Source organism: Leucoraja erinacea, chromosome 17 (genome assembly GCF_028641065.1).
Source record: "Leucoraja erinacea ecotype New England chromosome 17, Leri_hhj_1, whole genome shotgun sequence".
In the NCBI taxonomy this organism is placed as follows: domain Eukaryota; kingdom Metazoa; phylum Chordata; class Chondrichthyes; order Rajiformes; family Rajidae; genus Leucoraja; species Leucoraja erinaceus.
Genome location: NC_073393.1, coordinates 1,891,667 through 1,918,404, shown reverse-complemented (window position 1 = coordinate 1,918,404; position 26,738 = coordinate 1,891,667). Strand labels below are relative to the sequence as shown.

Here is a 26,738-nt window from a genome sequence, read left to right as displayed (position 1 = left end):
AGATAGATAGATAGATAGATAGATAGATAGATAGATAGATAGATAGATAGATTAGACCAAGTGCAAGTGCTGTTCCCCCAAAGTGTGATTGCGGGGGATGGCGTTACACACACACACACTAACCCCCCCCCCCCCACACACACACACACACACTCACACTACCCCACACACACCCACACACACACACACACACACACACACACTACACACACACACACACACACACACACACACACACACACACACACACACACACACACACACACACACACACACACACACACACACACACACACACTAACTACTCGTACACACACACACACACACACACTAACTACTACCCCCCCCCCACACACACACACCCATTAACTACACACCCCCCCCACACACACATACACTAACTACCCCCCCCCCACACACACCCACTAACTACACCCCCCCCACACACACACACACACTAACTACACACACATCCCCCCCACACACACACACACGCATTGCTACCTCCCTTGATATTATATTAATATTATTAATTTGCTCCTTTCAACCCATAACCGCCCTATCCACTGACGCATAGCCCCCAGCTCGCAGGCGCGTCTAGAGAGGGAGGGGGGGGAGGGAGAGACAGAGAGAAAGGGGCAGAGACAGAAGGGCAAGAGACAGAGGGAGAGGGGGGTGGAGGAGGGGTGAGAGATGGGAGGAGAGAGGGAGTGGGTGAGGGGGGGAGGAGAGGTGAGAGATGGGAAGACCTCGGCATCCGCTCCTGCCGCTGGCCTTCTCCTGGCCTTCTCCTTCCCTTCTTCCCTCCCTTCCCTTCTTCCCTCCTGCCTCTCATTCTCTCCCTCCTTCCTCTCCCTCCCCTCTCTCCTTCCTTTCCACACACACACACACTTAATGCACAGACAACTAACACGCACACATCAAGCACAGACAACTAACATACACATAACTAAGACACACACACAACTAAGTTAGGATGGGGTAGAAGCCCAAAGGGTAGGATGGGTTGCCACTTTTCATTTCACTGCACATTTCGTATGTGTATGTGACAAATAAACCTGACTTGACTTGGGGCTGAAGCCTAAAATTAAATGCCTGGACTGGTTTTTCGCCAATAGTTACTGGTTTTCCAGGATCTAATTATTATTTTTTTTTCATTTCAGTCACTAAAACAAATGTTATTGTAACAATGTACTTTTCAGAGGTGATCTATACATTTTATTTGTTAATTGTAGGCTTACATGTATGCAATTTTATATTAAAATGTAGCTTAGATCTGTTTGGTCCATTAACTCGCAGGCACGTTTTAAGCGCACATTTTGATTACTTTCCATTCTACCATAGAGATATAAAGTCTATAATAGACTTTATTTATATTTCTATGATTCTACAGACCTTGTTGGTATTGATGGCACTGCCCTGAGCTGGTTCATCTCCTACCTCAAAGGTAGGAGTTTCTCTACTAACATAGGCAACTCTTTCTCGTCCCCAGCTACCCTCTGCTGTGGGGTTCCACAAGGTTCCATCCTTGGCCCCATTCTCTTCTCCCTGTATATGCTCCCCTTAGGTCAAGTCATTGAAAGGCACAACATTTCCTTCCATTGCTACGCAGACAATACGCAACTCTATCGCCCCCTGAAGCCCAAAAAACAATTAAATCTGCTTAACCTTATCCGCTGCCTCGAGGATATAAAGTGTTGGATGGCCCAGAACTTCCTCCAACTAAACGAGAGTAAGTCTGCGGTCATCCTTCTCGGCCCCTCGGACTCGATTAAAACGATAGCAGGCAGCCTTGGAAGCCTTACCCCACTACTCAAACCTCACGTCAAATAGAAACATAGAAATTGGCGTGCAGGAGTAGGCCATTCGGCCCTTCGAGCCTGCACCGCCATTCAATATGATCATGGCTGATCATCCAAAAGTATCCCTAGCTTCTTTTAGCTTCACATCTAATCCCTCTTAAATATAGCCAAACAATGGCCTCAACTCCCTCTGTGATGACCTTCCAGAGATTCACCACTCTCTGTGTAAAAAAAGTTCTTCTCATCTCGGTTTTAAAGGATTTCCCCCTTATCTTTAAGCTGTGACCCCTTGTCCTGGACTTCCCCAACATCGGGAACCATCTTCCTGCATCTAGCCTGTCCAACCCCTTAAGAATTTTGTAAGTTTCTATAAGATCCCCTCTCAATCTTCTAAATTCTAGAGAGTATAAACCAAGTCTATCCAGTCTTTCTTCATAAGACAGTCCTGACATCCCAGGAATCAGTCTGGTGAACCGTCTCTGCACTCCCTCTATGGCAATAATGTCCTTCCTCAGATTTGGAGACCAAAACTGTACGCAATACTCCAGGTGTGGTCTCACCAAGACCCTGTACAACTGCAGTAAAATCTCCCTGTTCCTATACTCAAATCCTTTTGCAATGAAAGCTAACGTACCATTCGCTTTCTTCACTGCCTGCTGCACCTGCATGCCTACCTTCAATGACTGGTGTACCATGACACCCAGGTCTCGCTGCATCTCCCCATTTCCCAATCGGCCACCATTTAGATAATAGTCTGCTTTTCCCGTTTTTGCCACCAAAATGGATAACCTCACATTTATCCACATTATACTGCATCTGCCAAACATTTGCCCACTCACCCAGCCTATCCAAGTCACCTTGCAGTCTCCTAGCATCCTCCTCACAGCTAACACACAGCCCCCCAGTTTAGTGTCATCCGCAAACTTGGAGATATTGCCTTCAATTCCCTCATCCAGATCATTAATATATATTGTAAATAGCTGGGGTCCCAGTACTGAGCCTTGGGGTACCCCATTAGTCACTGCCTGCTAGTGTGAAAAGGACCCGTTTACTCCTACTCTTTGCTTCCTGTTTGCCAGCCAGTTCTCTATCCACATCAATACTGAACCCCCAATGCCTTGTGCTTTAAGTTTGTATACTAATCTCTTATGCCTTGGCGTGCGTGATATTTGACTCAGCACTGAAATTAGACAAACAAGTCAATGCTGTGGTAAAAGCTAGCTTCTTTTAGCTTCAGACAATAGCTAAAATAAAACAATTCCTCCAGTTTGATGACCTTGAAAAGATCATCCACACATTTATCTCCTCTTGCCTAGATCACTGCAACTCCCTCTACACTGGCATCAGCCAATCTTCTCTGTCCCGCCTGCAACTCGTCCAAAACGCCGCAGCGAGACTCCTGACGGGCACCCAAAAAAGGGACCACATCACACCAATTCTAGCCTCTCTCCACTGGCTCCCAGTGCGGTTCCGAATAAATTTCAAGATCCTCCTTTATGTCTACAAAGCTCTTAATGGGCTTTCTCCCACCTACATCAAAAGTCTGTTTACCCACCACACCACCTCCAGGCCCCTCAGAATCGGCCGACTTGGGGTTACTGAACATCCTGCGGTCTAGGCATAAGCTCAGGGGCGACCGCGCCTTTGCGGTTGCAGCTCCTATACTGTGGAACAGCATCCCCCTTCCCATCAGAACTCCATTAACTCCTTTAAGTCGAGACTTAAAACTCATCTCTATTGTACACTGCACAATGACAATAAAGTTGAATGTGAATCTGAATCTAAGCCTTTCTTGATGTCCTCTGAGTGAGGGCTATATTGTATGTAGTGATGTAGAAACTTTAAAATCTCTTCCCTGCATGGAGACCCGACCTTTTACCTGTCGGGTCTCCGTTGCCGTTGGGGCCTAGCGCCGTGGAGCGGCCTCCAACCGGAACGACCTGGAGGCTCAAGTCATGGAGCCTGTGGAGCTGTGGAGCCGCGGAGCTGCGGACCTACCATCGTGGAGCTAGCCAGCTTTGGAGCGTGGAGAGCTGCGGCGGCACGCTGCTGTGGACCCGACTCCGGTGGATGGTGACACCGGGAGCCCGCGGGTCCCTGCTGGGAGACCGCTTTGCGGGGCATCAGCAATGGCGACTTCTCCCGCTCGAATTGCGGGGTTCAGAGTGACCTGGAGCGGGGCCTTACAACGCCCGGCGCGGCTTTAAATTGCCGCGGACTTGCTAGCGCCCGCCGGGGGCTCCAACATCAAGACCCAGGGCAGGGCCTTACATCGCCCGGCGTGGCTTTGAGTGGCCGCGGACTTGCTAGTGCCCGCCGGGGCCTTTGACCTCGACTTCGGGAGAGGAATGGAGAGCAGGGGAGAGATAAGACTTTGCCTTCCATCACAGTGAGGAGGAGATTCACTGTGATGGATGTTTGTGTGAATTGTGTTGGTTGTGTGTCTTGGTTCTTTTCTTGTACGGCTGCAGAAACCAAATTTCGTTTGAACCTCATGTGAGGTTCAAATAACAAATAAAAAGTATGATATTGTATTCACCCAGCCACGGGCCGAGTCGCTCAACCAATAGCCGTCGGGAATTTGTCCCGTATTTTGACCTTTTCGTCCGTTATTTTGGGAGAAAGTGAGAAAGTTGTCAGGGTCAGAGTTCGCGTTGTCCGGGAAGGTCTGGATTTATCCAACAGGCCCCGTTGCTAGGGTGATGACCGCGGCCTGGGATTGGGTAATATGCGGCAGCCGTCCAATGGGGTGAGGTTTCACTGGTGAGTGCCTTGGGCCCGGGTTCTGCACAGATGCTGCCTGAGGCGCCGAGTTACTCCAGCACTCTGTGTGTGTGTGTGTCCTGAGTTACTCCAGCACTGTGTGTGTCGGGAGTCGCTGAGTTACCCCAGCACTGTGTGTCTGTCCTGAGTTACTCCAGCACTCTGTGTGTGTGTGTGTCCTGAGTTACTCCAGCACTCTGTGTGTGTCGGGAGTCGCTGAGTTACTCCAGCACTCCAGCACTGTGTGTGTGTGTGTCCTGAGTTACTCCAGCACTCTGTGTGTGTGTGTGTCCTGAGTTACTCCAGCAGCTGAGTTACTCCAGCACTCTGTGTGTGTCCTGTCGCTGAGTTACTTCAGCACTGTGTGTGTGTGTGTCCTGTCGCTGAGTTACTCCAGCACTCTGTGTGTGTGTCCTGTCGCTGAGTTACTCCAGCACTGTGTGTGTGTGTGTCCTGTCGCTGAGTTACTCCAGCACTCTGTGTGTGTGTCCTGTCGTTGAGTTACTCCAGCCCAGTGTGTGTGTGTGACCTGTCGCTGAGTTACTCCAGCACTGTGTGTGTGTGTCCTGTCGCTGAGTTACTCCAGCACTCTGTGTGTGTGTGTGTCCTGTCGCTGAGTTACTCCAGCACTGTGTGTGTGTGTCCTGTCGCTGAGTTACTCCAGCACCGTGTGTGTGTGTCCTGTCGCTGAGTTACTCCAGCACTCTGTGTGTGTGTGTCCTGTCGCTGAGTTAGTCCAGCACCGTGTGTGTGTGTCCTGTCGCTGAGTTACTCCAGCACTCTGTGTGTGTGTGTGTCCTGTCGCTGAGTTACTCCAGCACTCTGTGTGTGTGTCCTGAGTTACTCCAGCACTGTGTGTGTGTGTGGCCCGAGTTACTCCAGCACTCTGTGTGTGTGGCCCGAGTTACTCCAGCACTGTCTGTGTGTCTGTCCTGAGTTGCTGAGTTACTCCAACACTCTGCTGTCTACCTGCTGTTTAAAAGTATCGACAGCCGTCTCTGCGTTTCAGCCGCCAAACGAAATGCCATTTTCATTTAGAAGAAAGGATAACATACCGTTTGTAAGTGAGATCAGATTTCGCAAAGTGTTTCTAACTCAAACATACGATTGCAGGGTTATCCATTCAATAATTATGTTCTTGGTTTCTTGGTCCTCCAAAATATTCCAAATGTAATTTAAACTTGAGGTGGTGGAGGGAGGACTTAAGCCAGAAAGGGTTTTTGGGAAGAAAGAGCTACTTTAAATTTAGTTGCATCTGGTTGGGTAACTATGGTAGGGTGAAGATTATTCCATGCTTTAATTGTGTGGCGGAAGAACGAATTGCTGTACATATCTGTCTTGGTAGCTGCCGTAATACGAAGACGGGTGGAGAGGTAGGCAGTGCCGAGGAAGTAGAGCGATATTGGCAGATTGGGCAAAGAAGTGCAGATGGAATAGAGCGTAGTAATGTGTGCGGTCATGCACTTGGTAGTAACAATAAAGGCATGGACTATTTTCTAAATGGGGAGAAGATTTAGAAATTGGAGGTGCAAAGAGTCTTTGAGTGGTGGTGCAGGTTAATTTGCAAGTTGAATTGGTAGTGAGAAAGGCAAAAGCCATGTTAGCATTCATTTCAACATGACTAGAATATAAAAGCAGGGATGTAATGCTGAGGTTTTATAAGGCACTGGTCAGACTGTATTTGGAGCAGTTTTGGGTCCCATATCTGAGGAAGTGGTGTTGGAGAGGGTCCAGCGAAGGTTTACGGGAATAATCCTGGAGATGAATGGGTTAACGTATGATGAGCATTTGACAGCTCTGGGCCTGGACTCGCTGGAGTTCAGAAGGATATTGGGGGCTTCATTTAAACTTACTGAATAATGAAAGGCCTGGATAGAGTGGATGTTTCTATTGGTGGGGGAGTCTAAGACCAGAGGACACAGCCCCAGAATAAAAGGACGTATCTTTAGAAAGGAGATGAGGAGGAAATCTTTAGCCAGAGAGTGGTGAATCTGTGGAATCCATTGCTGCCGACAGCTATAGAAGCCAAGTCTTGTGTCATTTTTAAAGTGGAGATTGATAGGTTGTTGATTAGTAAAGGTGCCAAAAGGTTAAGGGAGAAGGCAGGAGAATGGGGTTGAGAGAAAAAGATAAATCAGCCATGATTGAATGGATGAGAAGACTTAATGGGCCAAATGCTGTTCCTATGTCTTATGAAGTGATGTTGTAGTTGTATAAATGAGCTGGAGTTCTCTGGGCAGCCAAATTTGAAGAATTTGCTCCCAGCTCAATTATAGGATATTTATGAGTCGCTGTTGGACTTACTATTTCTGTTCTGTTATCCCCATCTGCCTGTTCTCAAAACTACAGTAACAGCAGAAACATTGCTAGAAAAATATTAGTTTTGAAGGTCTTGAGAAGCCAGCAAAGATAGCTTCTCAGGCAGCACCTCATAGATAACTTGATTACCAGCAACCAAAAGGATGCTACGCATGCCCAGGACATCTCGATCCTCTTGAGATCTGTTGCACCTCTGGGTTTCTCTTCCAGAAAATGTCAGGATGGTTTTACTGAAAATAGAAAAGAATTGTAGGAGCTAAATAACCCCAAACATTCTTAGGGTGGGGAATCTCCACCACTTCTCAAAGAGAAATAAACGGCTCTAGGGACATTCCGTAGACAAAATCTTCAGTCAGAAGAAGGGTCTCGATCCGAAACGTCACCCATTCCTTCTCTCCAGAGATGCTGCTTGACCCGCTGAGTTACTCCAGCATTTTGTGTTTACCTTCGATTTAAACTAGCATCTGCAGTTATTTCCTACACATGATGTCGTTAAACTGATCTCATCTGCCTTCTCTCTGTCCTACCTTCTCCTTGTAGCTAAAATTCTCTAATCCATTCTGGTTAAAAAGAAATATTGCTGAAGCCTGATTATTGCAATAGTTTATCATGATTCAAGTTATGTTGACACTGTCATTTTGTAATTAGATCTATTTAAAGTTTGTACTGAATTTGACAGACACACCAAGAAATGTTTTAATACATATTTCTTGAAAATTTATATCAAATATACAAAATAAACATGTATGCCCATTTTCCAGCACATCATTTCATATTTGATATGAATGCAATGATGTGCTGGAAAATGGGCATTGGATATAATTTAATTGGATGCAAACTGAATGTAGCAGTATTAGTTTTGTGAAACAAGGTCATCTTGAATTGATTTTTTAGCAATTTCTGTTTTAATCTTGAAATATAACTTTTTTTAGTTCTCTAAGATTTCCTGTATTATTCTCGTTATCCTTCCTAACATTTTTTTGACCATTTGTCTAGAAACACATAGCTCATGGTTTAGTTCCTGCAGCCACCATTGCTCCAAGAGCTGCTGTACCACGGACACCACCACCTCGTAGTCCCAACTCATCACCAGAGAGACCAAGGTATGTTGCTTTCATTGTGTTTTCCATGCTTGTTCCAAAAATATTCATTCAACAGATTTTGGTTAAAATACTTCTTTTGCAAACACACTGCTCAAGTTTTTTCTTAATTTGATCATTTCAGGTCGGCACTTGCAGCTGTGATTTTAACGTCGTGTTTGACTGGTCGTACAATTGCCATTCCTCAACCACATTTGGCATTGCCCCGTCAAAGGTCCTATTCTGAAAGTGATGGCACACGTTCAGAACACAGAAGCTTTCGTGAACCTTACGCCAGTGTAATTGACCTTGGATTTAGGTATTTATTTTATTCGTCTGTTCAGTACAGTTACAAATATCGGTATGTATGTTTTTATAAATGAATGCTTTTGAGTTGGAAATCAATAAATTGTGGATACTAGAAATCTAAAATAAAAATCTTTCTAATGCAGGGTCTTTTATCCGAAACATTGACTTTTTTCTTCCTCCAGTTGCGACCTGATTTTCTGAGCATTTCCAGATGTATCTCTTTTGTTTTTGAATTGGAATACTGTAGAACTGACTCAATGTCCATACTAGATGCCATTTTTTTGCATTTACTGTTTCCACGTGCAAGGGGCAAAACAAACACACTCTGCAGCTGGGAATTCTAAACTATGACTTGGTCCCAGCTGGTTCTGGCTACCAAAATACCCTGAAGATAGCGACATTTAAAATCTATAAATAGATTGCACTCACATTACTGATATTAAAAAAACTTTTGATACCAAGAAATAATTAAAACAGTAAATCTATGTAAAATAGTTCAAATACTTTGTGGCACTTGGAAAGCTATCCTTCAGCCTGCTGATGTAAAGCGGAAGGGCTGGGTGAACAATGCATCTGGTTTCTGCCCAGCACATTAGTGCTTCAGCTCTGGATTCATTGGTTTATCAAATGGGGGAGCGAGGTCAGAAGCATTGATATCTGATCTCCAGCTCATCTTAGATGTGGATTTGATTGAGTACGAGCAAGTCCAAGATGAGCGGGGCTGCAGAAAGTTGTCAATGGGCTTCATTCGACCGATTTTGTTTAATTTTTAAAATGGGTGTAAAGGATTTGATTCTTTTCTTTAATTAAACTAAAAATTATCCATTTTTCTTAATCTCCATCTTGTTGTATTATAATTTAACTTAACAATCCTTTGTGACCTGACTTATTCCTCATGTAAATGCACGTCTTTTCTTTGCGAAATGGTTCACAATGATTTGTCATTCCCATTTTTATGGAGGTATTTACAAAACTAAATGTTTCCAGCTTTATTCATTGTTGGATATGTGAAAGCTGTTTGTTCTAAAACACCAGAAAGGTGTTGAAAGTTATGTGGTTACAACATTTATGCAGACAAGATCAAAGGTGGATGTCCAAATTTGGGTGGTGTATGAATTGTAGGAGAACTTGGTGTGGTATTTCATTATGTCTGGTTTTCATGATCTAGATGGAAGCGGTAGCTTTGGGAAGTGGTGTTTCAGAATAAGTTGGTGCAGTTTATTTTGCAAAAAGAAAATAATGCAAGTTGAGGTTGGTGGATGAATTGCTGATCGTTAATGTTATCCTAGATTGCATAAAGGGCCTGTCCCACTTAGGCGATTAGGGGGGGGGGGAAGAAGGAGTGGGGACAACTTTTAAGAAGCCAGGCAACTTTTAATAAGCCAGAGATACACAGCTGCGAAGTTCGGGCATTTAACATTACCGGTCGGTTATCCTTAGTTCTGAAACCTTCTCCTTACATTTTTTCCCCGAATGAGCCAATGAAAATGTCCGGTTAGCAAAGGCAATTAACTAAAACTACCTACAATTACATGGCGATCCCACTGCAACTGTACCTAAGACTACAGGATTACCGATTTTCTCCATGGCAACCAATTTTTGGTTGCAGAAAATGTTTCAACATGTTGAAAAATTTGCAGCGACCATACTGAGGCCGGGACTAGTTCCCAGAATGCGGGAACTCCTCGCGACCATGAAGGAGACCAGAGACCAGTGACCACCAGCGAACATGTGGCGAGCGCAGAGTCTCCTGCACTCACCTAAAAAGTCGCCTAATTAGGACAGGTCCTTTGATCTCCATTTGTATATTTGGAGCTGCAGTCAACAAGGCATGTCAGAACTATTCCATTACACTTCAGACTTGTGCTTAATATGTGGTGCAAAGATACTGAGGAGTGTGGAGGTTCTGGCTGCAAAATACCCATCTCCGATCTACCCTTATAAGCAGATTATATTTGACAATGATGTCTAGAGAATCTTGATAATGGAGGAATTGATGATAATAACAGTATAGACTGCCATTGAGATGGGCCTATAGGATCTTTTTGCCCAGGATCACCTATTTGAGAGTGTACTACAGGCCCCAAATAGTCAACGGGAATTAAAAGAGCAAATATGTCAGGGGATCGCAGGCAGCTGCAAGACTAATACATTTGTCATAGTAAATGATTTTAACATTCCCAATATAGACTAGAACTATCATAGTGCAAAAGGCTTAGACGGACTGGAATTTATCAAATGTGTTCAGGAAGGTTTCCTCACACAAAAAGTAGAGAGGTCTACATGGGAGAGGGTAAAGCTTGATCTACCCTGGAATGCATTGCCTGGGGTGGTGGTGAAAGCAGATATGATAGTGGCGTTTAGATAGGTAAATAGAAGGGCAAAGAATAGAGGGATTTGGATGAGATCAATTTAACTTGGCATTGTGTTCGGCACAGATGTTGTGGGCTGAAGGGCCAGTTCCTCTGCTGTACTGTTTGATGTTCTAATAGTCATTGTAGACTAAGTGTCATTTGGTGGTAATATCTTACAAACCATTGCAATGTTTGGATTGGGCAGCTTTGGTTGGATGGAATTAGAGAATGGAACATATTGGCCAATGTTCTACTTTTCTTAGTTTGATGGCTGCTTGGCCAAAACTATGATTCGTTCTGGACTACAGGTTTGCCCCCATTAAAATAGAGATGATTTTTTTGTAGGATTTGTCTTACTCTTTAAATGAATGCTTATTCAGTGGTGTTATTTTCTGTCTCCATCATTTTGAACATTTTTGACAATTGTGCAAAATCTGTTATTTGTTTAATCAATAATCTCTTTTTGAAAAGGAATGAATGGCAAAGCCCTGTAAGGGGTAGACCTCCTTTACCACTGCCTTCTAATTCTGATGAGGAATGCCATGAAGAAGAGGAAGAAGATGATTACCTAGATTTAGAACAACTGTCGAATAAATCAGACCAACCACATTACTATGTTCTAGAAAAAGAAGGGGAGATACAGAAAAAGGAACTGATATATGCTGTTCCATGCAAGTCAAACCAGGTAACTGTTTACATTTAATTACTGGAAAGGGTGCAGAGGAGGTTGACATTACTGTTCACTGGATTAGTGGGCATTTGCTAAAGGATAGACTTGGTTATTTTCTCTGGAATGCTGGAGGTTGTGAGGGACCCGATAGTATTTAACATTATGAGGCATAGTTCGGGTAGACATTCAGAACCTTTCTTCCAGAATGGAAAATTCAAACACTAGAGGGCACAGCTTTAAGGTGAGATAGGCAAAGTTTAAAGGAGAGGTCCAAGGCAACTTTTTAACACAGGGTGGTGAGTGCCTAGAACTCACTGCTGGGGTTGATGGAAGTGTATGAATTTGGCCTGTTGGAAGTGTATAAAATTGTGAGGCATAGACAGGGCATTTAGTACCTTTATCCCAGGGTGGAAATGTCAAAGGCTAAATGGCTTGGCTTCAAGATTAGAGCGAGGTGTGCGGGGCACGTTTTGTTACACAGAGTGGTAGGTGCCTGGAATGCGCTGCTAGGGGTGGTGGTAGAAGCAGATACAATGGTGGTGTTTAAAAGGTTTTTAGATAGCTACTGACATTATGGGCCAAAGGGCCTGTTCTATGATTACAATTTAAATATTTTTGGTGAGTTCAGTATACAAACATGTATAAAATAATTTGCAACCTGTTGCTGAATCATGTATTTCACTGGCCAGTTGAGTCTTTTGGCATAGTCAGTTTCTCATGCAACGTCTGGAGGATTGGAGGCAGCAACTTCTTAATTTATACATTTCATTTTGTATATGCTGTCAACTGTTTATTAATTTAATGACCATTATTCAAGAGTGTTTTATTGTCATGTGTCCAAAAACAGAACAATTACATTGTTACTTGCAGCAGCACAACCAATATCTCAACATAGTACCCTGTAAACACATAATAAACAACAAACAAAGTGTAGTTTAAATCCCTTTGATGCAGGCTCGAAGGGCCGAATGGCCTACTCCTGCACCTATTTTCTATGTTTCTATGTTTCTACTTCAACGATTTGGATGAGAATGTACAAGGCATGATTAGTAAATTTGCAGATTACTCTGAAGTGGGTGGTATTGTAGGTAGTGAAAGTGGCTATCAAAAATTAAAGCAAGATCTTGATCAGTTGGGCAAGTGGGCTGAGGAATGGAATTTAATGCAGATAAGTGAGATGTTGCATTCAAGGAAGTCAAACCAGGTTCAGGGCCTACATAGTGAATGGCAGCCCCCTGGGAAGTGTTGTAAAGGGATCTAGGAGTGCAGGTACATAGTTGATAGAGAGTAGCGTCACATGTAGATAGGATAGTTATGAAGGCTTTCGGCATATTGTCCTTCATCAGTTAACTTTATCCACGGTGAGGTTGCCGGTCATACGGAAGCAGTTGCCAGAGGAGTACCCTGTAAACACATAATAAACAACAAACAAAGTGTAGTTTAAATCCCTTTGATGGTGGGGAGATCAGTAGACTGGGCAGTGATCACCCCTTTTTGTAATCTTCTTCGTTCCTGGGCTTTGTAGTTGTCGAACCAGGCCATGATGCAACCAATCAATATACACTCTACTGTAGTTCAAGAGAATATTTGATGATATACTGAATCTCTTCAATCTTCTAAACGTAGAGGAGTTGATGGACTTTTATGGTTGGATCAATGTGCTGGGTCCAGGATAGATCTTTAGAGTTATGTACACCCAGGAACTACCGCTGTCCTGACCATGAAGGCAAGTTTGTGGATCTTCCAAAATCAGCAATCAGTTCATTGGTTTTACTGACATTGAGAGTATGGTTGTTGTTCTGATCTCCCTCCTATACTCTGCCTCTTCTGAGAAATTAATAATTGAACTAAATGGTTTGATTTTTCTACCCCTTATTTATAAAGGATGAAATCCCAATATCGATAAGCAGTGAAATAACAGATGTTTCTTCTTATGATGTTGCATCTGTCACTCCGATACATGAATCAAACCCTGGACAAGTTCGAGGTAGGTAATAAATTATTACATGTACATCATGGACCTTGTGTTTCAAAGTGATAACCCTTTTGGTATTCATGAAAATACAAATACATAATGCTCTATTTAACGCTGCCTTCGACTGGGGGGTGGGTGTGTGAATCTCCTCCTCACTGAGATAGTAGATGTTTGTGTGAATTGAGTTGGTTGCGTGTCTTGTAAAATTGTTTCTTGTCGTATGGCTGCCGAAACCAAAGTTCCCAACGGAAAAATGAAGTTTGTTGAATTGAATTGAATTGAAACCGGATCTTCAGTTCACTGGTCCACGCTGACCATTGATCACCCATTCAAACCAGTTCGATGTTATCACACTTTCACTTGAGTGGTAAAGAAGGCACATTGTATGCTTGTCTTCATCGGTCAGGGCATTGAGTATAAGAGTCAGGATGGCATGCTGCAGCTTTAGAGGACATTGGTTAGGCCAAATATGAAATATTATGTGCAGTTTTGTTTGCCCCCATTACAAAAGGGATGTTGAGGCTTTGTAAAGGGTGCAGTGGACGTTTATCAGAATAAACCACCTGGATTAGGGGGTATTAGCTACAGGAAAAAATTGGACAGACTTGGTTTCATTTCTCTGGTTTGCCAGAGGTTGCGGGGAGACCTGATGGAAGTATATAAAATTAAGAAAGGCATAGATAGGGTGGACAGTCAGAACCCTTTTTCCAGAATAGAAAAATCAAAAACTAGGGGGAATAGATTTAAGACGAGAGGGGCAAAGTTTGAAGGAGATGTGCAAGACAACTTTTTTTTACTGGATAGACTCGGCTTGTACTCGCTAGAATTTAGAAGATTGAGGGGGGATCTTATAGAAACTTACAAAATTCTTAAGGGGTTGGACAGGCTAGATGCAAGAAGATTGTTCCCGATGTTGGGGAAGTCCAGAACACGGGGTCACAGTTTAAGGATAAGGGGGAATTATTTTCGGACCGAGATGAGAAAAACATTTTTCACGCAGAGAGTGGTGAATCTGTGGAATTCTCTGCCACAGAAGGAAGTTGAGGCCATTTCATTGGCTATATTTAAGAGGGAGTTAGATGTGGCCCTTGTGGCTAAAGGGATCAGGGGGTATGGAGAGAAGGCAGGTACAGGATACTGAGTTGGATGATCAGCCATGATCATATTGAATGGCGGTGCAGGCTCGAAGGGCTGAATGGCCTACTCCTGCACCTATTTTCTATGTTTACACAGAGGGTGTTGAATGTCTGGAACGTGCTGCCAAGAGGTTGAGGGAGATACGATAGTGGCATTTTAGAGACTTTTGGGTAGGCATGTATGTAGGCAGGGAATGGAGGGACATGGATTATGTATAGGTAGATAGTTGGTCTTGGCATCATGTTCCTCACATACATTGTGGGCTGAGGGGCTTGTTCTTGGGCTGTACTGTTCTATGTTTTATACACTCTGCATACTATGGGCAATTTTACAGAGGCCAGTTAACTTACAAACTTGCAAATCTTTGGGATGTGGAAGGAAACTGGAGCACTCGGGAGGAAACCTATAGGGTCACATAAAGAATATGCAAACTCCATGCAGATAGCTCCAGAGGTCAAGATCGAACCCATGTCTCTGACACTGAGGCAGCAGTTCTACCAGTTGCTTGACACTGCCACAAGATGGCAATACCCAGACTGCACAAAATATTAAGATTAATCGAGGGAATTGTTAGATGACAACAAATTTGTAGGAAGACGAGAATATTTTCAAGAGAAAGGTTAATATCCAGGGAAAGAATTTGAATATTCATAAACCCGTATGAGGTGGCAGTGAGGGAGGAGTGGACGAAAAACAAAAGCTTATTTTTGAACTTTGCACTTGCGAGAGTATGAGGCCTTGTCGATGCTTCTCACAGCTGATAAGGTAGTCTTCACTGTTGACAGTTTATGCATAGGAAGGTACCACAAATGAGATATGAGAATCGACTCCTGTATATCGGCAAGACCAAGTGCAGGCTTGGCAGTTCTTTCCTCCACAAATGAGACACATTTGTTGATCATTTTTTTGGTTACGTCGGTTGAAGGGAAATATCAGCGTATTTATACATTGGCCACCATCAGTCAGGGTTTGAGTTTAGAAGTTGGGACATTATGTTACAGTTGTGTAAGACATTGACAAGGTCATGTTTTGAGTACTGTGTTCACTTTTGGTCACTCTGCTAACAGAAGGATGTCATTAAGATGGAAAGAGTGCAGAGAAGATTTATGAGGATATGGCCAGGAGTTGAGGGCCTAAGGTGTATATATAGGGAGACGTTGGACTTTATTCCTTAGAGCGCAACATGATGAGGGTTAATCTTCTAGATGTGTATAAAATTATGTGGGAAATAGATAGGGAAAATGCACAGTGTTTTGCCCTGAGAAGTAGCATCAAAAACCAGCGGAGACTGGTGTACGATGCAATGGGTAAGATTCAATATGAACATGGGACAAATGTTTCCACAGAGCATGTGGTGCATATGTGGAACGAGCTGCCAGAGATAGTTAAGGCAGGTAATATTATTGGTGCATGGGCAGGAAAGATTTAGAGGGCTGTGAACCAAACGTGGACATATAGGGCTAGTGTAGATGGGGCATCTTGGTTGTATGGGCAAATTTGACCAAAGGGCTCGTTTGTATGCTGTATCACTCTGATTCTATGATTCTAAGTTCAACACTTGAGCAAGATACTGTTTAAAGTTGCATTAAAGACATGGCTGCTAATACTGCCACCCTTGAATGGGTTGTGTGCTTCAGTCATTTGCATAAGATTTCATCCCTTAACTTGGAACTCGGAGCCAAGCTGATGCATGCTAACGCGATTCATTTTTCGATTAGCAGCAACAGCAGAGGAAAATTCAGAACAGAACTGGTAGAAAAGAGGACAAATGATGTTGTGTAACTTCAATTGCTCACACTGTGATGAGAGAAGCTTTCGATAGGGTTGTACAGAAAAATAACACATGGAATTTAATCCAAATAGGTGTGAGGTGATGAACAAACTGCAGGGAAAATAGTTTGGTCAAGCAGCCTCGGTGGAGGGACAGTCAGGTGGAGTTCCTTCATTTGGACTGAGAGTGGAACCAAGTAAGGGATGGATAGTGGGCAGATGGTTTTGGTAGCTCTTCTGACTTATCCTGCAACCTACTCCCAATAATTAAATGATCCCCATTTTCCCAATACCAAAGCCAAGCTACCATACCCTCCATATTGTTCGTCCACCTGGGATATGAATGGTCCTGGGTTTCAGCTGTTTGGTCTGTTTAACGAAAAATTATTATTGAATGATATTTTTCAACATATTCACTGAATCCTGCTGACTACACTAAAAAGTAATAGCAAAGCAGATTTTGAGGATTCAGATCCTTGATTAGTACAGGTGTCGGAGGTTATGGGGAGAAGGCAGGAGAATGGGGTTAAGTGGGAGAGATAGATCAGCCATGATTGAATGGCGGAGTAGACTTGATGGGCTGAATGGCCTAATTCTACTATTCCTTATGACATGAGATCAATAATAGAATCATAGAGTGATACAGCGTGGAAACAACTTGCCCACGCCGGCCAACCTGTTCCAGCTACAGTGGTCGCACCTGCCCGCATTTTGCTCGTATCCCTCCAAACCTGTCCTATCCATGTACCTGTCTAACTGTTTCTTAAATGTTGGGATAGTCCCAGCCACAACTGCCTCCTCTGGCAGCTTATACCATGCCACCACCACCCTTTGTGTGAAAAAGTTACCCCTCAGATTCCTAATAAATCTTTTCCCTTTCACCTTAAACCTAGGTCCTTGTCCTTGATTCGCCTACACAAGGCAAGAGACTCAGTGCATCTACCCGATCTATTCCTCTCATGATTTTATACACCTCTGTAAGATCACCCCTCATCCTCCTGTGCTCCAAGGGATAGAGTCCCAGCCTACTCAACCTCTCCATATAGCTCAGACTCTCTAGTCCTGGTAACATCCTTGTAAATATTCACAGCCATCTTCATTATTCAATAATTTTTTTATCATCAGAAAACTTGCTAATCTTGCCATGCATGTTCTCATCCAAATTATTGATATGGATGACAAACAGTAACGGGCCCAGCACCGAACCCTGAGGCACACCACTAGTCACGGGCCTCCAGTTGGAGAAGCAACCTTCCACCATCACCCTCTGCTTCTTTCCAAGAAGCCAATTTTCTATCCATTCAGCTATCTTTCCTTGGATCCCATGCAATCTAATCTTCCAGAGCAGCCTACCATGCGGAACCTTATCTAATGATTTGCTGAATGTTGCCATATATACAACATCTACATAATGGAGAAATACATGTATTGAAACATCAAACATCAATTAGTCTCACATCTTTCTATCCATTAGGGACTCCGACCTTAGATGGCTGGTCTGCAGAACTTGAGGATCCTGGCAACGTTCCCAATCCCAGTCCGCGGAGAACTCTGATGAGCTTGCAAGCAGGTTACACTAATATCTATTTTCCTAGTATATGTGTGTGTGTGTGTGTGTGTGTGTGTGTTCTGCCTGCGTCAAAACGCCACATGCTAGCGCAGAAATTTTCACAGATTATTAATCACATTAACACTGTCAACTAAATCTACTGCTTCACTTCACATTTCATGCTCTATTTCACAAGTTATAGTGTTTTAAAAATGACCAAAACCAAGTTTTTAAATGACAAACATCCTTCAACCCGCTTCAAATGACGTCACAATGCCGCCCAAGGGGGAGAGGGCGGCCACCAGCTTCCAGTGACGTCAGGGGAAGGGCCGCAATTAAATTAACGTTCCATTTTATCCGACCCGAGCTTCTACCCGCGGTGCCCCGGCTGAGGTTTTACGTGGCCATCAAAGAGGCATCGAGACTACAGCGGGGAGGCCTCACGATGATGGGGCCGCAGCAGAGATGGAGCAGCGGTAGCGGAAAGGAGAGGGAAAGAGAGGTGAAGGAGGGATTGGGGGGAGAGGGATCCCTCCCACCCACTCTTACCTCCCCACTCCCTCTCTACCCACTCCCTCTCTCCCCCCCTTATTGACTTTGAATAAATATGAATGTCTTTGGCATTAACAGACATTTGAAGTTGCATCTGTCTCACCTCGACGTAATAATAATTAAAAAAAATCAAGATAAAACATTTCACGTTAAAACAGCGACAATAACTTTCACTGAAATGGAAACATTGAAATGTGCATGACCATTTTAATTAGAACTCCAGTTCTAATTTTCATGTTATTTTGTTGAAATACAACATATTTTTAATTTGCTAAAGATGTTTATTCATCCCTTTTTATCACTAGCCATTTGTGTATATTTTTTGCAGTAGGGCCTTTTTAACTGAGGGATCTGAGAAAATCAATACTACAGCTGACCCACTTGTTTCTTGGGGGTGGGACAGGGTTGTGTTCTTAGCAACGGTCCATATCACAAATTATTCTTTTGGTAACACAAAGCAATGTAATCTGTGCATGTGTCAATAAATTGTCGAGGAATTATATAGCACGGATATAGGCCCTTCAGCCCAACTTGCATGTCGACCAAGATGTCCTATCTACACTAGCCCCACTGGCTACCTTTGGTCCATAAACCTCTCAGTCCTTCTCATCCATGTACATGAAATGTTGTTGTAGTACCTGCCTCAACTGCCTCCTCTGGCAACTGCTTCCGTATGACCGGCAACCTCACTGTGGATAAAGTTAACTGATGAAGGACAATATGCCGAAAGCCTTCATAACTATCCTATCTACATGTGACGCTACTCTATCAACTATGTACCTGCACTCCTAGATCCCTCTACAACACTTCCCAGGGGCCTGCCATTCACTATGTAGGCCCTGAACCTGGTTTGACTTCCTTGAATGCAACATCTCACTTATCTGCATTAAATTCCATTCCTCAGCCCACTTGCCCAACTGATCAAGATCTTGCTTTAGTTTTTGATAGCCACTTTCACTACCTACAATACCACCCACTTCAGAGTAATCTGCAAATTTACTAATCATGCCTTGTACATTCTCATCCAAATCGTTGAAGTAGAAACATAGAAACATAGAAAATAGGTGCAGGAGTAGGCCATTCGGCCCTTCGAGCCTGCACCGCCATTCAATATGATCATGTAAACCACAAACAGCAAGAGGCCCAGCTCCTATCCCCGAAACACAACTGGTCACAAGCCTGCAGTCCAAAAAAACAACCTTCCACATCACCCTCTGCTTCCAATCGTTAATCCAATTCTCGATCCAGTTGGTACACAAAAATGCTGGAGAAACTCAGCGGGTGCAGCAGCATCAATGGAGCGAAGGAAATGGGCAATGTTTCGGGCCGAAACTCGGCCCGAAACATTGCGTATTTCCTTCGCTCCATAGACCTGCTCATGCACCCGCTGAGTTTCTCCAGCATTTTTGTGTACCTTCGATTTTCCAGCATCTGCAGTTCCTTCTTTAACACTCGATCCAGTTGGATTGCTTTCCCTAGATCCCATGCGAGCTAATCTTCCATTTCGGCCCACTGTGCTGATACTTATCAGATGCCATGCTGATGTCTAGAAAACATCTGCAGCTCTGCCCTCAAATATTTTAGTTGCTTCTTCAAAAATTCAGTCAGATTAGTAAAACACGATCTGTCACGTACAAAATCATGCTGATTAGCCCTTGTGTATCCAAATCCATATGTCGTATCCATCAGAATACTCTCCAGTAACTTGCTTCTAGTAAATCGGGTATGGAAATATATGTTGTTTGTTTATTTACTGAACATAAATTCTGAAAGAATGATTTATGTTCCACATCTAAAAATGTAGGTAGTGATTTGTGAATACTGTTGGGTAATTTTCTGTAACCCAAACGGCCGTAATGCAGGAATCACCTAATTTTCCATTTTATCTGTTTGCGTTGATGTGAATCCAAATCTTCTTTATAAAAGTGTTAAATTAAAGCTCTCAAACTTTGCCTTTTTTCATTATTCATGGTCACAAACATAAATTACAATGTCAATATTAGCCACAAGGTTTAAGGGATATGGTCCAAATGTAGGCAGGTGGAACTGGTTGAGATGCAGAATCTTGGTAAACAAGTTCAGCTTAAGGAGCTGTTTCTCTGCTGTGTGACTCCCTGGCACTTGGATGATCAGGACTTGTATTGTATTGTATTGTATTCAAATTTATTGTCATTGTCTCAATTTGAGACAACAAAATGAATTTTCCTTACAGGCAGTATCATTAAAAAAATCACAAAGAAATTATAAAAATAAATAATAAATAAATAATTTTAAAAATTGAAATTGAATTAACATTTTCTCAGTCCAGCTCCTTTGTCATAGTCCAGCCAGCCTATACAAGTAGCACAGTCGCCGCCCCTATGACTTTCCTAGAAAATCCCCGGACCTAATTTTTCTTTATCTCACCAGCTCCTTTGTCTTATACAAGTAGCACAACTATGACTTTCCTAGAAAATCCTTAATTTTTCTTTATCTAATTCCAGAATATTCACCAGTTCATTCACCCGAGGTAAGAAAAACAAAGGACCAAAATCATTGTCCATATTTGTGTTCCAAGAAGGAAGCAAAGGTAAGAAACGTAAAACCACCAAACTTTCAATAATAGTTCATTTTAATTCATTTGACAGGCAGAAAGTGCTGGAATAACTCAGTGAGTCAGGCAGAATCCATAGATGACTTTTCGAGTGGGGTACCTTTTTCAGACTGATTGTGATTGAGAGGGGAGAGTAAATTGAAAGAGTGATGGGGCCACAACAAAGCGATGTGGACACAGATGAAGTGGGGAGGGTTATTGGCAGATGGATGAACAAATGCAGATTGATGAACAAAAGACAAAGTGTGAGATAAGGAAAGAAGAGGCATGAAATGTGAAGCCAGAGGAAGGAATATAGGTGGAAGGGGAAGGGGATTGAATCCAGATGGGGAAGAGGGGGTGTCTACACTTGGTCCCACTGATGTGAAGGAGACCACATTGGAAGCGCAGGTTGCAGTAGATGAGGTTCGAGGAGGTGCATGTAACCTCTGTCTCACTTGGACATCCCTGGATGTATGTGAGGGAGGAAGTATAGGGACATGAGTTGCAGGGGGAGGATACCAGGCGAGGGGGTGGTTTGTGTGGGATGGGATAAGTGAATGAAGGAAGGAGGAGACTCCATGAAATGCAGAAAGGGGTGCCTCCATCTTAATTAAATTGATGTTAGTGTGATTATCATCAAAGATAATAGACAATAGGTGCAGGAGTAGGCCATTCGGCCCTTCGAGCCAGCTGATGGCTGATCATCCCCAATCAATACCCCGTTCCTGCCTTCTCCCCATATCCCCTGACTCCACTATTTTTAAGAGCCCTATCTAGCTATCTCTTGAAAGCATCCAGAGACCTGCCTCCACCGCCCTCTGAGGCAGAGAATTCCACAGACTCACAACTCTCTGTGAGAAAAAGTGTTTCTTCATCTCTGTTCTAAATGGCTTACTCCTTATTCGTAAACTGTGGCCCCTGGTTCTGAACTCCCCCAACATCGGGAACATGTTTCCTGCCTCTAGCGTGTCCAAACCCGTAACAATCTTATATGTTTCAATGAGATCCTCGCTCATCCTTCTAAGCTCCAGAGTGTACAAGCCTAGCTGCTCCATTCTCTCAGCGTATGACAGTCCCGCCATCCCGGGAATTAACCTTGTAAACCTACGGTGCACTCCCTCAATAGCAAGAATGTTCTTCCTCAAATTAGTGGACCAAAACTGCATGCAATACTCCAGGTGTGGCCTCACTAGGGCTCTGTGCAACTGCAGAAGGACCTCTTTCCTCCTATATTCGATTCCTCTTGTTATAAAGGTCAACATGCCATTCGCTTTCTTCACTGCCTGCTGTACCTGCATGCTTACTTTCATAGACTGATGTACAAGGACCCCCAGATACCGTTGTGACTTTCCCTTTTATCCTTGAACTACTATTTTAATATTAAACAAATTTAACATAAGATATTTAAGCATTCATATTACAATTTTGTCATAGAATCAGAGCTATAAAGAATATCTCTGTATGAAGTTCCCAAACAATGAGAGTTGTGTTTTGGGATCAGAGTTATGAACAGTATTACATTGCCAAGTGAAACGCATTGCTGAGGGAAGCATACTAAAATAAAGCTGGTAATACTTTTAAAATGGGTGGAAGCTGCTTTATGACAAGTTAAAAACATATTTGTTTCGCTTCCAGGAACAACAAATAATTGAAAAGAGTCATATGGTTCCAGGGTTCAGCAGAGTCCCAGGTAACCTCACAATCTTGATTGTACAGATAGTTTTCAGAATCGGAAATTATTTTGCTGACAGGGCAAACAGAAATTGTTATAAAGCTTTAGATACCAGTTGATGGCCTGATAAAGTGCTGATTATGTTATGTACAACATAGAGGGAAGGGCCAAGTTACAAAGAGACTCCTTAATCAGGTGTGGCAAGTCCAAAGAGTGAACCTTGGCAGTCTTTCAGTCTGGGAAGAATCAATCTGAACTGATGGAGATTTAAAATAGTTGAATACATCTTGGAGTAATTATATAACATGAACAAATGAAATCGGTACCTAGAGGGAGATGGAAAAACTAATACAGAAAGAATCAAAAAACAATCAATGATTGATTTAGAACAATCAATCAATGATTGATTTAGAACCTTTAACATAAGGGAAGATATTGATGGACAATATAACTCATTCAATGATAGTAATTAAAAAAGCTTTTTGAAATGGCCATTCGGGCCTTCGAGCCAGCACTGCCATTCAATGTGATCATGGCTGATCATCAAGATGTGACTGGAATGTTTGATGATGACCTTCCCAGTGTACAAGTTTGTGATCACTGATGCTCTATTCTACAACCAACGTGGGTGGTATGTGTAAAAGTCCCGAACAATAGGAAACGGTTTGTGAATTCACCCTGCTACACAATCTCACAGTGATGCAAAGAAAATTGAAGGACCAAAATGTAATTGTTCCGAGTGTTGGAACAGGTATTTCTGAAAGTGAATGTACTTTTCTTGGACTTCTTTTCATGCTGTAGTGTGTTCTTGTAATTCATCTTGGATGTGTTTATAATAGCTCTGTTAAAACTATGATGTGATAAATAGCTACTTTTTTGAGTCGTAAATTATTTTTGTTGTCTCTGGTCCAAGAAAAGTTATTGCCTTGAGAGATATTTTCAGATGAACTTCAGCGATACTGTAGTTATTGGAATTTCACTCTGTTCTTAAGGTTTGAAAAGCAGCACCAGTGTTGAAAGCCCCAGAACACCATCTCCAAATAAGAAAAAAACAAAGATAAAGACAAAGATAAAGAATATTTCGGAGGTGATCACATCAGGTGGGAGCATGATTAAGTTACTTTTCATAATGCTTTGATGAATATTTATATAGATTTGGTTTTGATCTTTAATCCTTGCTCCATGCTAGATGCAAATGAGATTCATTTTCTTTCCTTATTTGTGAATATTGAGGGAAATACAGTTTCCTTACTGGCACCAAATTGTGATTATCGAATGTACCAATAATCATAGATTCAATTTTGGACCACCTTGGTGCAGGCTGATGGAATGTGTGTATCCATTCAATGGGTTTAACATGTGTGTGTGTGTCTCTCTCTCTCGCTTGCTGGACCTGCCATCATCCTTATAAATATTCTTGGAACCCTTTCCAGCTTAACATAGAAAATAGGTGCAGGAGTAGGCCATTCGGCCCTTCGATATGGTCATGGCTGATCATCCAACTCGGTATCCTGTTCCTGCCTTCTCTCCATACCCCCTGATCCCTTTAGCCACAAGGGCCACATCTAACTCCCTCTTAAATATAGCCAATGAACTGGCCTCAACTACCTTCTGCGGCAGAGAATTCCAGAGATTCACCGCTCTCTGTGTGAAAAAAGTTTTCCTCATCTCGGTCCTAAAAGATTTCCCCCTTATCCTTAAACTATGACCCCTTGTTCTGGACTTCCCCAACATCGGGAACAATCTTCCTGCATCTAGCCTGTCCAACCCCTTAAGAATTTTGTAAGTTTCTATAAGATCCCCCCTCAATCTTCTAAATTCTAGCGAGTACAAACCGAGTCTATCCAGTCTTTCTTCATATGAAAGTCCTGACATCCCAGGAATCAGTCTGGTGAACCTTCTCTGTACTACCTCTATGGCAAGAATGTATTTCCTCAGATTAGGAGACCAAAAACTGTACGCAATACTCCAGGTGTGGTCTCACCAAGACCCTGTACAACTGCAGTAGAACCTCCCTGCTCCTATACTCAAACATCTTTTCAGTGACATTTGCCTGAATAGTACTGTGAGCGGAGCGTCATTGTGGTCAACAGAGATTGGACAACCTTAAATGTTTTTCTTTGGTGCTTGTGTTCTACTCTTCTATCTTCTATGTACTGGAGGGCATAGCTTTAAGAAGAGTGAGTCAATCTTTAAAAGAGATGTGTGGGTTTGGAGCATAGTGGTGGGTACCTGCAATGGCGATGGAGGCAGATGCAGTAGTGGCATGTAAGAGGCTTTTACTTACGCACGTGGATATGAAGGGAATCGAGGGACATGAAATACTTTCATTTTTTAGGAGCTAATTATTACCTTAGCATTAAAGAAATCATTTTTCATCAGCGGGGTAGGCTTATCAACAATTTATTTGTGTAATTTAAACGAGTACCAATCTGATTTTCAATTTACTGAATGCCTTTTCCAGGTGACAAAATAGAGTTGGTTTCACTCCGACAACAAGCTCAGGAGTTGGTGGATGAAAACGATGCCTTGAAAATGACAATACATCGCTTAAGTGTAGAGCTAAGCCATTATCAAACTAAATACAAATCTGTGGATAATGAGGTACAATCTTAAAGTTTATTCTCTCTTATTTTTGCATGTCATCAAAGTTTGCTCATCACCAAACCTCTGTTAGTATTCCCAGTTTGTTCAAAATATTATGTTGGTGCAGACGATTGGACATGGGAGTAGAATTTGGCCATTTGGCCCTTGGAGTCTACTCTATAATTCTATTGTTGGTGATTATCTTTCCCTCTCAACCCCATTCTCCTATCTTCTTCCCCAAACCTTGGATGCCTTTATTAATCAAGAGCTTTTCAATCTCCACATTAAAAATACCCAACAACTTGGCCGCCACAGTCATTTGTGGCAATTAATTCCACAGATTCATCACCCTATGGCTAAAGAAATTCCTCCTTGTCTTCTTTTTAAATGTACACCCTTTTATTGTGAGGCTGTGCCCTCTGGTTCTAGCCCTCCCATCACTAGACCCCCTGATTTAATGCTTTGTAACATATAGGCTTAGATGCACAGAGTCTCGTGCCCAGAGTAGGGGAATCGAGGACCAGAGAGTTGTGAGTCTGTGGAATTCTCTGCCTCGGAGGGCGGTGGAGGCCGATTCTCTGGATACTTTAAAGAGAGAGCTAGATATGGTTCTTAAAGATAGCGGGGATATGGGGAGAAGGAAGGAACGGGGTACTGATTAGGGATGATCACATTGAATGGCGGTGCTAAGAAAAAACGTTTTCCCCCAGAGAGTTGTGAATTTATGGAATTCCCTGCCACAGAGGGCAGTGGAGGCCAAATCACTGGATGGATTTAAGAGAGAGTTAGATAGAGCTCTAGGGGCTGGTGGAGTCAAGGGATATGGGGAGAAGGCAGGCACGGGTTATTGATAGGGGTCGATCAGCCATGATCACAATGAATGGCAGTGCTGGCTCGAAGGGCCGAATGGCCTCCTGCACCTATTTTCTATGTTTCTATACAATCAGCACGGTATCACCTCAAGGCTGCGTGCTCAGCCCCCTGTTTTACTCACTATACTCATGACTGTAGCTGGACATAGGGCGAACTCCATCATCAAGTTCGCCAACGACACCACTGATGTGGGATGAATTACAGATGGTGATGTATAGTGAGATTGACTGAACTGACCTAAATGGTGCCAGCACAACATCCAGAACTGATTTCGAACCCAACCCGACACCACTGATGTGGGGATGAATTACAGATGGTGATGTATATACTGACCAGTTGCATCGTGGCCTGGTTCGGCAACCCGAACGTCCAGGAGCGGAAAAGACTGCAAAAAGTTGTGACCACTGCCCAGTCCATCACCGGCTCTGACCTCTCCACCATCAAAGGGATCTATCGAAGTCGCTGCCTCAAAAAGGCAGCCAACATGATCAAAGACCCACACCATCCTGGCCACACACTCATCTCACCGTTGCCATCGGGAAGAAGGTACAGGAACCTGAAAATTGTAAAGTCCAGGTTCAGGAACAGCTTCTTCCCTACAACCATCAGGCTATTAAACACAACAGCAAATAAGCTCTGAACTATAACAGACTATTGATCTATTTTTTTTCTCCCATTATGTTCTATGTTTACATATTCTGTTGTGCTGCAGCATGTAAGAATTTCATTGTCCTATCTGGGGCATATGACAAT

The 26,738-nt window shown here is 43.0% G+C and overlaps 1 protein-coding gene across 2 annotated transcripts in view; it reads left to right on the top strand.

The window, feature by feature from the left end:
• The first annotated feature begins 5,441 nt into the window (after positions 1 to 5,441).
• cep89 (centrosomal protein 89) overlaps positions 5,442 to 26,738 on the top strand; it is a 54,454-nt gene continuing 33,157 nt past the window's right edge. Inside the window, exons 1-10 of one of the 2 annotated variants that reach the window (XM_055648355.1) lie at positions 5,442 to 5,625; positions 7,881 to 7,987; positions 8,109 to 8,282; positions 11,098 to 11,311; positions 13,181 to 13,283; positions 17,653 to 17,748; positions 20,763 to 20,848; positions 22,490 to 22,544; positions 23,519 to 23,626; positions 24,991 to 25,130. In XM_055648355.1, coding sequence (XP_055504330.1) covers positions 5,587 to 5,625; positions 7,881 to 7,987; positions 8,109 to 8,282; positions 11,098 to 11,311; positions 13,181 to 13,283; positions 17,653 to 17,748; positions 20,763 to 20,848; positions 22,490 to 22,544; positions 23,519 to 23,626; positions 24,991 to 25,130 — 1,122 coding nt within the window. In that variant the 5' untranslated portion in view covers positions 5,442 to 5,586. The remainder of the gene's footprint in view (positions 5,626 to 7,880; positions 7,988 to 8,108; positions 8,283 to 11,097; positions 11,312 to 13,180; positions 13,284 to 17,652; positions 17,749 to 20,762; positions 20,849 to 22,489; positions 22,545 to 23,518; positions 23,627 to 24,990; positions 25,131 to 26,738) is intronic. The other variant, XM_055648356.1, reaches the window with a different exon arrangement.